The 15,758-nt window shown below is 43.6% G+C and overlaps 1 protein-coding gene across 1 annotated transcript in view; it reads right to left on the reverse strand.

Moving 5' to 3' along the window:
- Nucleotides 1-902: 902 nt before the first annotated feature.
- Nucleotides 903-15,758, reverse strand: part of RGMB (repulsive guidance molecule family member b) — a 15,033-nt gene continuing 177 nt past the window's right edge. Inside the window, exons 2-4 of the mRNA XM_014951459.1 lie at nt 15,690-15,755; nt 12,705-13,216; nt 903-2,482 (exon numbers count right to left, since the gene is read on the reverse strand). Of these exons, the coding sequence (XP_014806945.1) occupies nt 1,799-2,482; nt 12,705-13,216; nt 15,690-15,755 (1,262 nt within the window). The 3' untranslated portion in view covers nt 903-1,798. The remainder of the gene's footprint in view (nt 2,483-12,704; nt 13,217-15,689; nt 15,756-15,758) is intronic.

Genomic DNA, 15,758 nt, shown 5'->3' on the forward strand with positions numbered 1-15,758 from the left:
GCATGCTGGCTAAGTATGTGCACCACTGCAAGCAACACTAGGTTCATCCATCAGCTTTCAGCCACGGGAACTTCAAATTCAGAGCACTGATGAGGAGGTACAGCCACACGAAATAGGGAGAAGCCTGTCACCATCAGGTGAAACTACAGGAGCCACGTTATTGGACATATAAATCCACGAGTCTAACTCATCTGAAACAGCACCATCAGGCAGCACAGACAGAACAAGCTGTCAATAGCCTAACCTAAAATATTTTTACCTTCAGCCTTAGCTCAGTTCTGATGACTTTCATCTCAAGTATTCCTAGAATAACACCTGTATGCAGCTACCCATCCACACAGGGAATTAATTAGTTTATTTGAGAAGACTAATGCTGTCCTTACCAGTCAACAGTCCCCAAACCAAGCCAAAAGAGTCTTCATAAACACTAGGAGCTTTCACTCGATGAATAAACGTCTCCCTCCATCAAGGCAATCACTAGCTCAAGTTTGCTTAACAAAGGCAAGTGCTACTTCCGTGCTATTCAGACAGTACTTCCAACATTCCTGTCCAGTCTCAGATGAACAGTTTTAAGAGTGAAATAAGCCCACCTTGCAGCTGGAGAATTGGACAGAGAGAAACTTGATGGAATTCAACAAGGGCAAGTGTAGGGTGCTGCACCTGGGGAGGAATAACCCCATGCACCAGTACAGGTTGGGGGCTGACCTGCTGGAGAGCAGCTTGGTGAAAAAGACCTGAGAGTCCTGGTGGACAACAAGTTGACCATGAGCCAGCAATGTGCCCTTGTGGCCAAGAAGGCCAATGGCAACCTGGGCTGCATCCTGCCCCTCTACTCTGCCCTGGTGAGCCTGCATCTGGAGCACTGTGTCCAGTTCTGGGCTCCCCAGTTCAAGAACGACAGGCAACTGCTGAAGAGGGTACAGCAAAGGGCTACAAAGATGATTAGGGGCTGAGAACATCTCTCTTATAAGGAAAGGCTGAGGGACTTTGGTCTTTTTAGTCTGGGGAAGAGAAGACTGAGGGGAAATCTGATCAAGACAGGGTGCAGCCTGTCTTTTTTCAGTGGTGCCCACTGACAGGACAAAGGGTGATAGGGACAAACAAACATAAGAAGTTCTATCTAAACATGAGGAGGAACTTCTTTACTTCGAGGGTGGCAGAGCACTGGAACAGGTTGCCCAGAGAGGTGGTGGAGTCTCCATCTCTGGAGACATTCAAAACCCACCTGTACAAGTTCCTGTGCAACCTGCTCTAGGTGGACCTGCTTTGAAGGAGGGTTGGACTAGATGATCTCCAGAGGTCCTTTCCAACCCCATATCATTCTGTGATTTTAACTAGTAAACTGAGCAAATCACCAATGTCATTACAGGACAAGAGACATGCTGTCCCTAGAGTAAGTGTAAGATAGAAAGTACAGTAAGTAAGATAAAAAAATCCCCACAAATTAATGCAGTTAAAAGTGTTTTAAACCAAGTAGTACCTAGAGGGAGCACTGAATATTGTATGCACATGTTTATATGTATAATACATAGTTACTCAAATACACACATAAATATTTAATATATAAAAAATAAAGTGCTTTCTATCAGGTCCCAATGCAGGGACATTATAAAACATTTCACAAACTGCAAAACAAATAGATACAAAGAATACTACATCAAACGTACATGAAAAAATGAACACAATATGTACAGTCTGGTGAGTGTCCCAAGACAAAGTATCCCCTCATATACATGGTATATACATATATATTCATCTTTACTCAATATATTATGACAATATATATTTCAAAACTTTGTTATAGACAAAAAAACCTCTGCAAAAACGCAACAAGGATCAAGCATACAAGTCCAAGAGAGACAGAGAATCTGCTACCCCTTCCCACACCACCACCTTCACTGCTGGGAAAGATATGCCAGTGCTCTTTTCTGGGGTGCAGTGCCTCCACATCCTGCAAGGCACTGTGAGCAGCAGCTGTGAAGTTAGCGTCACCAGTGGTGAGTAGGTCAAATACACATGAGTGAAAATAGATGTCTTTCACCAGCATCTTCTCATGGCATTTGGTGGTGGCAGTTTCCAGTGTGTACACTGACCGGGGATGAGCAGCACCACTCTGAGGGACTAATTGCCCCACAGGCAATGGTAAGTGGCCACTATCATCAATACGTTCGCTTGAAGGGCAACCATTCACACACAGCTGCAGATCCTGGCTCTCCTCGTAGGCCATGACCAACTCTCGAGGCATGCGAATGGCCAATGTTAAGTAGTGCCCAAGCTGGCGTATATACACTGTAGTCCCAATATACCTGGCATGCATTTCGACGTATTTGCCACTGACTTTCTCCACAATTCGCAAGCTCTTGGTGTTCCCATCACCTCCGCTTGTTGTACCATCAACAAAAGCTGCAGGCAAGTCATCAGTCACTGCTTGATATACTTTCTGATCTGTACAGTCTTGGTATGATTTAAAGATAATAGTTATCTGGGGGTGGGGAGGAAGGAAAAAAAAAGCAACGTTAGTGTAAAAAAAATCTCCTTTGGAGTATGCAGACATACCCTAAACAGTATTACATTAGTTTCCAGTGTTTGGCTTGTCCCAGTTAGTTAACACTCTCTCAGTCTTTCTGTCTCATAGAAACAGACAACACTTGCTATTTTGATTTCATATGTTCCCACCGATGCTGTCTGACTGGAAATTTCCAATGACTTTTCGTTGCGTTTATCAGTTACAGCCACCCTGAGACCATCTGTGGTCAAGCAATTTGGTGAAATGATGTCTGTGGACGACAGCAAAGCTTGAATGCCTGCGCCCAAAATCCACAAGTGCCCTTTCTGCCGTAAAGCCCACCTCAAAACTTTATGCTTAGTGAAGTAAGCTCAGCAACTCAGAGAAGAGAAACCCAAGATCTGTCAAGTGATCAGTATTTCTGCATATAATCCAGAGCTTCATGCACGAAATCAGATCTTACATTTTATGTAACACAGTTTTGATGAAACAGACTTCTATCTCAGTCTGCTCAAAGCAGCATTCCTACTTAAGAACATTTGCACTGCTCTGCAAGGAAAGAATGATTTATATTTCAACAGAAGTAAAGCGTAAGTCTGCTCAGCACCTGAACAAGTCTAGAGTCAAAGAGTTAATGGTTTTAATGAGACACAGAACTGTGTGATGAAACAGTTAAGCAAGGCACCTGGCAAAATTTGTCAGGAAACAGCCACCAAATTGTTCTCTCCAAAGCTCCCTCCTCTGCAAGAATGAAATGCATGCCATTTCAGAGACTGTGAGGGAGAGCAGAAGCCTTCACCCTAAGGCAAGATTAACAGTAACACTGCATGCTGAATGAGGGCTGAGCAACTGTTAAGTCAATGAAGGCTTCCACATACTATGCAAGGAGGCTCCAAAAGAGAATCGACAGATACCATTAAGATTTTCCAAGGACATACTCATATTTAAACACTGCAGCTTAAAAGATTAGGTTTGGATATTGTGTTTTCTGCCATGTGACATCTCTCTATCCCATAGGCCAGATCAGTAAATCAGAGTTCTGTAAGGTCCTTCCCTGATCACCCACTCCTACCTCAATCTCATGTCCTAGCACTGAGAGATACTCAGGAGCTTACTGCAAATCCAGAGATGAAGCAAATTTCACTGCAAAGCTTTCTCAGTTTAAGATCTCAGAGTAGGAGAAAACATTAAATAGTGAAAAAGGTTATTTCAAACAAATTTAACGCATTATTTGTGCACAGGTACCTACAGTATTTTCTGCACTCTAGCTGGGTTTTAGGAACATCCTCACAAAGCTGTTCATGCATCACTGTTTATGGACGAGAAACAAGCTACCCTTTCTATAGCTAGGACAGAAAAATCAAAATGGCAGAATCTTCAGACAAAGAAAGTTTTTTTTAAAGTACCGGTATTTGAGCCGCATTCTCTGGGCACGTACAAAGCTCTTAAGCTACTGCAGTAAGGAATCTTAAAAGATGAAAATAAGGTTGTTCCAGGGACTTATCTGAAGATACAATATACAAACATCAGCTACACTGAGAGTACTAAAAACAAACAAAAAACCACACACATTTAATGTGCACTTGAAATACTTTATTTTGGACTTCATTGTTCCACTCCTACTAATGCCAGTAACAACAGTCTCACTGAGTGTTCTCATCACAAAGATGGCTTAAATCCCACTGCATATGGAAACCCTTTCAAGGATGGTGCTACTGACCTGCCAAAGTGAAATTTCTGGAGGACCTTCATGTATTTAAGGTGCCTGCCGTGTGCGGCTTAAATAAAGGCAATACTTTGCTTCCCTGAGCAGTCTGTTCCAATGACTGACACCCATGAATGTTAAGAAATTTTTCCCAATATCTAATCTAAACCTCCCCTGGTGCAACTTGAGGCTGATTCCTCTTGTCCTATCATTTGTTATTTGTGAAAAGTTGTAGAGCGTGGGAGGGTCCCCCCTGTGTCTCCTCTTCTCCAGGCTAAACACCCCAGTTCCCTCAACTGCTCTAGACCAGCTTCAGTGATCTTCTTTGGACACACTCAAGCACCTCAGTATCTTTCTTGAAGTGCCTTTTCTGCTGGGCAGCTCTCCAGCCACTGTTCCCCAAGCCTGTTACTGTTGTGTGGGGCTGATGTGACCCAAGCACAGGACCTGGCACTTGGTCTTGTTAAGCCTCATACCATTGGCCTTGGCACATCGATCCAGCCTGTCCCTGTGTAGAGCCTTCCAGCCCTCAAGCAGATCAACACTCCCACCCAAGCTGGTGTCTTAATCTGCAAACTTACTGAGTGTGCACGTGATCCCCCCATCCAGATCATTGATAAAGATACTAAAGAAGAACTGGCAGCAATACCGATCCCTGGGGAAGAGCACTCATGACCAGCTGCCAACTGCATTTAACTCCATGCACCACAACTCTTTGGGCTCAGCCTTCCAGCCATTTTTTTAACCCAGCGAACAGTATGATTATCCAAACCATGGGCAGCCCGTTTCTCCAAAGAACACTGTGGGAAACTGTATGACAGGCTTTACTAAAGTCCAGGTAAACAACATCCATAGCTTTTCCCTCATCTGCTAACCTGGTGATCCTTGTCACAGAAGGAGATCAGGTTAGTCAAGCAGGACCTGCCTTTCACCACCCTGTGCTGTCTGGGCCTGATTGCCTGGTTGTCCTGTATATGCCATATGATGGCACTCAGGATGATCTGCTCCATAACCTTCCCAGGCACCGAGGTCAGACTGACAGGCCTGTACTTCCCCAGATCCTCCTTCTGGCCCTTCTTGTAGATGGGCGTCAAATTTGCTGACATCCAGTCACTGGGACCTCCCTGGTTAGGCAGGGCTGCCGATCAGTGATGGAGAGTGGACTGGTGAGCACTTCTGCCAGCTCCCTCAGTACCCTTGGATGGATGCCATCTGCCCCCATAAACTCGTGTGTGTCTAAGTAGGGTAGCATGTCACTAACCATCTCCCCTTGGATTATGGGGGCTTCATTCTGCTCCCCATCCCTGTCTTCCAGCTCAGTGGCCGGGTACTCAGCAAACAACTGGTCTTACTGTTAAAGACTGAGGCAAAGAAAGCATTAAGTACCTCAGCCTTTTCTCATTCTTTGTCTCTGTTTCCTCCCACATCCAATAAGGATGGAGGTGCTCCCTAGCCCTTCTTTTATTGTGAATGCATTTATAGAAACATTTTACTGTCTTTTACTTCACTAGCAAAAGTAAGCTCTAGTCAAGCTTTGGGCCTTCTAATTTTCTCCCTATATAGCCTCAAGACATCATTGTAGTCCTCCTGAGTTGCCTGCCCCTTTTTCCAATGGTCATAAACTCTGTTTTTTCCCTTGAGTTTCAGCAGAAGCTGTCTGTTCAGTTAAGCTGGTCTTCTTCCCCATCAGCTCAGCTTTCTGGGCACACTGGGACAGCCTGCTCCCACACCTTCAAGATTTCCTTCCTGAAGAATGTCAAGCCTTCCTGGACTCCTTTGCCCTTCAGAACTGCCTCCCAAGGGACCTGTCAACCAGGCCGCTAAACAGACTTCTGCCCTCTGAAGTCCAAGGTAGCAGTTCTGCTAATCACATTCCTTAATTCTCCAAGAATAAAAACCTCTATCATTTCATGATTGCTATGCCCAAGACAGCCTGTAACCACCACATCACCCATAAGCCCTTCACTGTTTGCAAACAACAGGCCCAGCAAGATGCTTTCCCTAGTTGGCTCTGTCACCAACTGTATCAGGAAGTTATCTTCTACACACTCCAGGAACCTCCTAGACTGTTTCCTTTCTGCTGTACTGTATTTCCAGCAGCCATTTGGTAACTTGAAGTTCCCCATGCAAACATGGGCTAAACATCATGTAACTTCTTTCAGCTATTTAATCCAACAGCTTTCAGTATTTCATCCAACTCTTCAACCTGTTTGGGTAGTCTACAACAGACTCTCATGATGACAGCTGCCATATTGGCCTTTCCTGTGATTCTTACCCATAATTACTCAACCCCTTCATCACCATCACCAAGCCCTAGTCAGGAGACTCCCTAACATACAGGACTACCTCATCACCTCTCCTTCATTGCCTGTCCCTTCTAAAGATTTTATAGCCATCCACTGCAGCACTCCAGATGTGCGAGTCATTCCACCATGTTTCCATGATTGCAATTATATCAGTTTTCCAGCTTCACAATGGCTTCCAGCTCCTCCTATTTGTTGCCTATGTTGTATGCTTTGGCGTAGATACACTTCGTCATCACTGGATTGTACTTTCAGGCATGGGCTTGTACCACCACGCAACCATGCGGAACCTACCTCCATATTGCTGAAGACCCAAGGTGCTACTAAAATTCACAGACTAGCCCCATCCTTCCCAATTACTACTCCAAGAACAGATGGCCACAACACATGTCTTGGAAACATTACAGTCAGCATTCAGATAAGGAAAAGCTAGGTAACAAGGAAAGCTAGGTAGAGGCAGGGATATTGACTACAAGTATGTTATGGGAGTATATAACAACTGAATAGCCAACCAGTGGAATACGTGCACTGAAAGAATGATTCCACAATGTTTCTCATGACATTAGATTTTCCTACTGAGCATTTCTTTTCCTAACAGAGAGCAGCAGGGAAGCAGATGAGATCCCACTGTGACACTAGTGACATGTCTGTTAAGTCTGCAAAAAGCACAGTAGGTCAGGCAGACTGCTGAAATGGCACTCTAATGCAGCTAAGAAAAAGGCCCTGCTATTCACTAGGGCCACAATGATCAGAAGGCTGGAGGACTTCTTATGAAGACAGGCTGAGAAAGTTGGAGTTGTTCAGCCTGGAGATGACAAGGCTCCAGGGAGACCTTACAGCACCCTTCCAATACCTAAAGAGGGCCTATAGGAGAGAGGGGGAGGGCCTCTTTATCAGGGAGTGTAGAGATAGAACAAGGGGTAATGGTTTTAAACTGAGGGTAGATTTAGAGTAGATCTTACGAAGAAATACTTTAGTGAGGGTGCCAAGACACTAGAACAGGTTGCCCAGAGAAGCTGTGGATGCCCCATCCTGGAAGTGTTCAAGGCCAGGCTGGATGGGGCTTTGAGCAACCTGGTCTAGTGGGAAGTGTCCCTGCCCATGGCAGGGGGGTTGGAACTACATGATCTTTAAGGTCCCTTCCAAGCCAAACCATTCTATGATTCGTGCTTCTCATCTTTATCTTTAGCATCTACATTTATCTTTAGTTCTGCATGCTCTACCTCACGCCTATGAGAAAACATTCAGATGCTTTCCTTATGCACCAATTCAGTCTAAAGGAAAAGAGAGGGACAGATGTTCATCTCCCAACAGTAGGACTGTAAAACTTACATGGCAATAAAGGCTTTTTAAGTGCACAACATTACCTCCCATTCCATATCTGAGGAAAAAAAAGCCACTTATAAAAATGGATTTATTCTCTGTCCTACTGCGCCATTGAGACGCTGGAGGCTTTAAAAAACAATCGGATAGATGCTGCTGAGTATGTACACATCTCTTCTTCCTTCTCCACCCCCTAAAAGCAGGCATTGAAGGTACTGAAATGCCTGTAGCTGTTGTCCAGCACCCCTGGAATCATCACTGACAAGAAAACAGTTTAACGCCTGCCAAAATGCCACAGCTTATCCTACAGAAGCACCTCTAGTAAGGCCAGGCTGCCCTGTGGAGTGTATGGACTGTGTGTCCAAAGAAGACCAATGAAGGTGGTGAAGGGTATGGAGAAAAAGTCTTATGAGAAGAGGCTGAGGAAAATGGGGTTGTTCAGTCTGGAGAAAAGGAGGCTGAGGGGAGACCTTATTGTTCTCTACAACTACCTGAAAGGAGGTTGTAGCGAGGTGGGGGTCAGGCTCCTCTCCCAAGTCACAGGCAATAGGACAAAAGGAAATAGCCTCAAGTTGCACTAAGGGAGGTTTGTATTGGGAAAAATTTCTTCATTGAAAGGATTGTCCATCATTGGAACAGACTGCTCAGGGAGCTGGTTGAGTCACCACCTTTGGAAGTACTTAAAAGAGCTGCAGATGTGACATTAGGGACATGGTTTAGTGAGACTTGGCAGTGCTAGGCTTATGGTTGGACTAGATGATCTTAAAGGTTTCTTCCAACATAAATGATTCCATGATGTCCTCTAACAAAACTGGAGTATCTACTACTTCTGAGAAATAAATTCATCTTTACCTTCGGCACGATGTCCACAAAGACAAAAAAACTAATCACACATGATCAGTTATCTGATGTTCTTACTTAAAAGAACAACTGAATGGTTAACTGGAAGATAAATGTTTTAATATTACTTAAAGAAAGCTAGGCACACTGTGTTCAGTCTGCAGTGATTTCCTGCAAAAATAGAAACCATGCTGCAAAAGAGACTTAAGTGTTTTTCCCAGAGTCAAAACGCTTATGTGTAATCTTTCCCTACCCTGCTAATACCACCAATTCCCAGGAACAAAGCTATACGCCCAGTAAATCCACTACAGTAACAGCTCTGTGTTTTTTTTCCTTCTCTGTCCTTCTACTCACTCTCTCACCTTTAAGCTATCCACTACAAAACACCAGGATAGGAAAAACTCCATTTCCAGTTGCTGCAAACAAGAAGGAAAATTTTCCCCAGGCAAGCCCAAGCATCTCTGCCTCATTTACTATACAGGGATGACTGTGCTAATGATACCCAGAAAACCTGTCACAGTGATGAAAGCCAACGAAGCCTTTGCACCCCTCCAAATAAAGCACGCAATAAATAAAAAAGCCATTCCTATTTAATGCATTCTACAATACCCTTCCTACCTGCTCCCTATACATCCCCTTGTAATAGTCATTTATTCTCACGAAATCCCAAACAGCTCCCAAGACAGGGAAGCTCTTTATCTATAGCTGTAGAAATCAGACATAAAGATGCCAGTGACCTTCCCAAAACTAATACAGGAAACCCATCAGATAGAAAAAGAAAGGAGAGATTTAACTCCGTTTCCCAGCTCCTTGGTGATGATCCTTCATTCTCCATCTAAAAGGCCCCAGGATCCTATGCCAAGGAGCATGAGCACATCAGACAAGCTCAAAAAAACTGGATTTTCAAGTTTCAGGGAGACCACAGAACATACAATAGCTTTGTTCACTGTGAAGAAACAGATGTTGTTACTATGGGCATCACAAATATGCAAAACACCTACAAACAAATTGCCAAGACCATTTCGTGAATAAATACGCAACTCCCAGAAGAAGATGTACTGTTCCAATTTAGGAATTAAAGGAAGACTTTTCCTCTTTTTCATATTTTCCCACCAGATGTACCAGGAGTTTGGGAACATACTTTCGTCCTTCACATTCTTTCTTAAAGTCTCCTCCTGGCATTCTCTTGTCCTTTATGAACTTAATGGACAGCCCTCACACTGTTAGGGTTACTCAAGTCTCATAGGTTACGCAGACAGAAGCTAACTTACTTTACACATAATGATCCCTTCACTGCTGATGTCCTTAATGCATGGTACACCAGAAAGCTATGATACATACCTATGAGGGCAAGTGATGGTACACCCCTTTCAAAAGCCCATTGCATATGGTGTGAAGATTAAATATTCTGTTCCTGCAGCTTCTTAAATCTCTTCCCCTAAAAAAGTGCATTCAGGATAAACTGTATTTTCTGCTTTTTTTCTCTTTGCCTTCATTAGGTGTGCTTTAGAATGGATTAAGTAGGCTAGTTAGCCATTTAGTATTTGCTTTGGCTTCTGTACAATTTAAGTTCAGCACAAACCTTTGTTATTATTTCCCATTAAACCCCTATCTCAAATATCCGCAATGAAAAATTAGCAAGACCAACAACGGATAACGTTCTGGAAACTTTTCTTATGAAAAAGGTAGAGGACCTATTTGCACACTCTCAGCTAGGGAAAACACGGTACATAGATAAAAGTAACTGAACTTCTCTTGGTAGCACTTTAAAGGTGCCTTAAACCACACTGTGGCCAAAATTAGGGAATTATTCCCAGCAAGAGGCAGACCACCACCACAATCAAAATTGAACACTTGCAGAGGAAAAAATTTCACAGGAATTAAACTAGCAGTGGTAGTCTAGTTTAACAAGCCTGTTCTGAATCTTTCACAGTCTGCTCCATAAACAAATAAAGGAGTCAAGAGGATGCATTAGAGATATTAAAAGTTACCTTGTTAAGTTACTTGTACATTCAAACAATGTTCATTTCCTACAAGCAAGTGTTCTGATAAGTTTGATTACTTCCAAAAAAAGAAATAACACAAGGACTGTATAATACATAACAGATATTAGCATTAGAGACACTTCCAACATCCCAAACCATATTGCTTCTACACACTTAGATGTACTTGTGCAACAGCAGGGGTAGTAAACCACTATTATAAAAGAGAAAAACATATTACCACTTTTTCCAGAATGACAAGTCAAATAAAAACACAAAGACATTGAGAATAAATAAAGGCAGAAGGTATTTGCTTTCAAACACATACTTTCCTATAGTACGTACAGACATTTACCTCCTGAAGTTCTCCCCTTGGTTTGAGAAGACCTAAACCAGCATTGATTCGCTGTGGTGGCAGGTTATTGTCGGAATGTGGCTAAAGGGTAAGATAAGATCGCTTATCTACTACCATCACACCCTAGCCACCCACACAATTTGTACACAAGACAACTCTCAACTTTTTGCTCCAGAATTACCAGGAATGAGGAAATACAGAACACTCTGCAACACCTCAACAAAACTGAGGACAAAAGCTTACCCCAGATTACGAAACGCAACTTTTTCTTGTACTTCAAAAAGAGCCACTGGAGCATATTTCAAGGGACCTAAGTCTTTTTGGAAAGCTTACTCAGGTCAGCCTCATTCCCTCATTTTATACTCCTCAGAACCCATTCATGATGCAGACTGTTCTTGGAACAGGCACAAGTTTATAAAAGGTGATTCTGAATTTCAGTCCAGCCTCTGGTTTCTGGCAAATGCAAAAATTTCCCTCAGTCATACAAGCACTGATATTACTCAGTACCTCAGAACCCAGCATGAATGCAATAGCAAGACTGATTTTCAGTTATTAATATTACTGCACAGTCATCTCTGTGGAAGATGTGCAGGCTCTAACCTACTGTGAGTGGCACACCCTGCTCTCGACCTTGGTAATAAAAAACCTATTTCTGAGCTTAACAAAAATAGTTAAAATTCCCCAGTATTGGCGGTACTGAAACTGTGTACACATAGCTTGACTTGCCTTCTTGACATTAGAAGAGCTACACTACCACAGAAGTGGCCATTTCACTCCAAAAAGGGAATGAGATATGTAACAGCCACAGCTTCAAACGTATGTGCAAGTCTCTAAAAGTTCAGAGCATTTTTCACCCATGGCTCTGGAGGTAAATCTTAGCCAGGCTCATGCTTTATAGCTCATTTTCTTCCTTGCTATCTCCTTCAGCGGAAAGAGACAAGTTCCAGATTCTTAGAGTAAGGAAATGGCACAATCTAAATTGATTTAGCTAAAAAGCTATCAATATGAGTGCATGTATTCCTCCTCCAGCCACCTCAAGTGGCCAAGAGGAGAGCAATCTTAAGTCTTGCCTGGCTGAACAGGGACTTACACTCTAAGCAGAATTTTCAGGATGCTGCTTCTTTAGTAAAGCCAGGCTCCTAAGCTCTTCTGACAATCACTTGGCATCGATGCAATTTTTTCCTACCTCAATTCTCTGCACTACCCCTTCTTGTCTTTGCTCCAAACCCTTGGTGCCTTGATAACTCATTTGTTGTGCCACTGACAGGATTTTTTGTTTTCTACTGTTATGGCTACACAATTTAGAGAATTACTTACACCTTTTATTTGCTCCTCGTCAAGAATTTCTACTTAGTGCAGTCACAGATGCTGCGATCTGCTGCAATTAAAGTATAACTGCTTTAAAGCGTTACGCTCAGTATCCTTGAAGGCTTATGTGGTGATATGTACAAGGTTTTCTTGTGGTGGGGAAAAGAGTAAGAAAAGGACCTGATTTAAGTTTACTTCGATTCTCAGAAAAGAAGAGGCTGACAGTTTTAATCTCCTAGACTACTGTAATCTCAACCTGCTCCACTTGTTAACTGTTAAGGGCTAAGTGACTTACTCTACTGTCTTTGCCTTTTACTTCTGCACGCCTGCACAGTGTGCAATCCATACCTTATTTGTAATTGTATTACCTTACAATCCATACCTTATTTGTAGCAGTCGCACTGGATCCTGGGACCACAGGTACGTTGGTCACTTGCACTGATAAGTAGTTATTGTCTATCAGGGGCCAAGCGCCTTCCACTTTGCACGTCTGGAAGTGATCCTTAAAAGTCCTCAGATGAGGATCACCAAACAAGCCACAAAATAAGTAAGTAGTAGGAGGACTCTTCTCCCCTCCCTGATGTTTTCTGGCTTCTGTGTGGCCACTGTAGTCGCAGGGATCTTGGGTGATTTCAGGGTTGGTGGAGGATGTGGGTCCATCTTTGGAACAGTTTCTCTGTCTCATGAGGTCGCTGATCCCAAGCACCACAGAATGGTAGTCTAGGTTTCCACGGCATACTTTGGAATTGCGGTAGGTACAGGCAGAGTACCCTCGCAGGGCCTTGCAGAACTCCAAATCAAAGTCCTCAAGAGTTGAGTTTAGATACGAAGTTAAGGAGACAAAATCGGTCGTGCACTTCTGGATTCGACAAGATGTTTGCAGCTGGCAATCACCTAAGCACGAAACAGATGGCACAGAGAAATCAAGGAAACCTCTTCGATTGCAATACCCCATTCCACACCAACAGGGACTGTTAGAAAACAACCTGAAGACAATGGACAGCGCTCACCCATTAGGGAAACAATATATAATACAGAAAAAGAGGTTGGGAGGCATAAAGATAGCAATACAGACCATCTCAAAGGCTGAGATGACCCATGCGTGACTTAATCCATTACTTAATATTGTGTAGATGGAAATTAAGAGCACTAACTCCTGCCAAGTATGGGCCCAGCACTTCTTTCCAGACATGAAGGTGATGCTGCAGTTCTGTGCTTAAGTTAATTACTTAGTCAACAAGCAAGTCCCCATTTAGTCTTTCACTGCCTTACACAAGTTACTGAACTTTTAAACAGAATCCTGCCCCTTAGGAGGATGTGGTAAAGGCGGCAAACAATGTAAGTATAGACAAAACCAGACTGAATGAAACAGAAATCTAAGTTTCTCTCCTAGAAAGCAGTCTGGAGGGAAGGAGGGTAGGGAAGTGGGCATGCCATAAATTCAGCTTGCGTGATTTCCCTGGCACTGCATAGTTAAAGCTTCACTGCTTGCTTTTTGGGACAAATGAGTGAGAATACCCACAGCTGTCTGAAGTGCCAATTGCCAGCAAAGGAATCCATACACTGCAACAGCTGTACCTCTTACAGTATAGTTCAATAATAAGACAAGGAACAAAGAAATCCTCTCCCCATGAAAACCTTATCAGATGTATGCAACAGGTACACAGTTCAGTTTACACGAACAAACCAGTTAGACCTTATCTGGTCACCTGATTTCCACAAAGAAAGCATAATTACCACCCCAGCAAGCAAACTGGAGTTTTACAGCCCTCTCCTCCACAGCTCTCACTGTCATGGTCTGAAATCCTTTACAGATTCTCAGGGCAGCTAACAGCAGCCTTCTGCAGGTAACTTTCACATGAGGACTCATGAGGAGCAGAAACGAAACAAATAAGGCTGCAAGTTGCACTAAAGGAAAGAGCCACAGGGGTTAAAAACTAGGACCCCAGTCAAAGGAGAGAAAGGCTTCCCTCCCATGCAAAGAACTGAAAACAGCCAAAAAACAGACTTTCATCAAGAGTATGTGCAAGACTTCATGCAATAGCTGTGCAAGCACCCAAAAAATATCTACTAAAAACATGCTGTGCTTATTTGTCCCTTTTATGACCTATACAATTTGGCTGTGCATACATTTATCTTTAATTTCAAACTGTTGTTCAATCAAGCAGATTCTGAACACCACAAGAATGCTTACAAAGACACAATGAAGTGTGAAAAAACGGGAAAATACAATATAACTAACAGATACTCTTTTTCCTCCCCTCAAACACCTCTTTACAACATTTCCCTTGCTTTGCGCGTCCTTCAAGTAAAATAGGCATAAGCAAAGTAAAATAGTCCGATTTTAGCAGCCTAATTAAAATGTTCCTAAACTCCTGAGATGAGGAGTGGGAAATGGACTGAACAGTAATGTTGCACTTTTTGTTTTCAAACACAGGTGTTTTCTTCAATTTGTATAGTGATAAAAGGATATTAGCAATTTCTTTGCTTGCCCCTTAGTTGGCCCTCCTGTGAGTCACTCACTCTCGTGACTTACTCTGAATATCCAAACCATGAATTTATAAGGGCAACATGTTCTGCCTGGGATGGGTAGCTGACACAAACCTCCTGTCAAAATCCCAAGACAACATAGAGCAGAAGGAGGAATTCTCTAATCCATACCCAAGAGTGACCAGTTAAGTTTGTCACTTCATCTTTGTGCAAGTGATATGTAGCCTTGTAAAAGAAAACAAAACAAAACAAAACAAACACCCCACCATCAAAGTCTGTGTTTGCAGATACACAAATAAAAAAGGTCTATGCCACGCAAAATGACACAGGCCATATTGGTTCGGAGTCTGACTTCCAAAGCATCAAAATTTTTCTTGTATTTCCTTTCTGTTATGATTCGTGATAATATTTTAATCAAATATAAATTAGTCTAGCTAAGCCAGTCAGTCAAGTTATCACATAAGTCTAATAAATCTGTCCCTCCACACCTTCCCAGCAAGAAACTTTAGGGAATTTTCTTGCTGCTTCCAGCAGACTCTCGGCAGGGAGAGGTGCGAACGAACAGCGATCTGACTGAGATCGGACGCCCTCTCCCTACGATCTACCTCACGATAAGGATAAATACGGGCAAAATCGCTCCAGCTGGAGCCAAACGCTTGCACAGAACCGCCCGCCCCCCCTCCCGCCGCTTCCAGGGCTGCATCCGCCTTCCTCCCCGCAGCTGCCGCCCCGCACGGCGCAGGGCGCTGCCCGCCCGCCACCCACGCCCGGGGAGGGGGAGAGGGACGCGCCCTCGCGGTCCCCGCGGTCCTCCCCGACCCCACGTCCTGCGGCCCCCCGCCTTCCCGCCCCGTCGGGCCCCGGCCCACCGCCGTACCTGAGCCCAGCAGCAACCCCAGGCCGAGGAGTAGGCCCAGGGCGGCGAGCGACGGGCGGGGCGGCCCGC

The sequence above is a fragment of the Calidris pugnax genome, unplaced genomic scaffold, assembly GCF_001431845.1.
Source record: "Calidris pugnax isolate Ruff unplaced genomic scaffold, ASM143184v1 scaffold148, whole genome shotgun sequence".
Classification (NCBI taxonomy): Eukaryota; Metazoa; Chordata; class Aves; order Charadriiformes; family Scolopacidae; genus Calidris; species Calidris pugnax.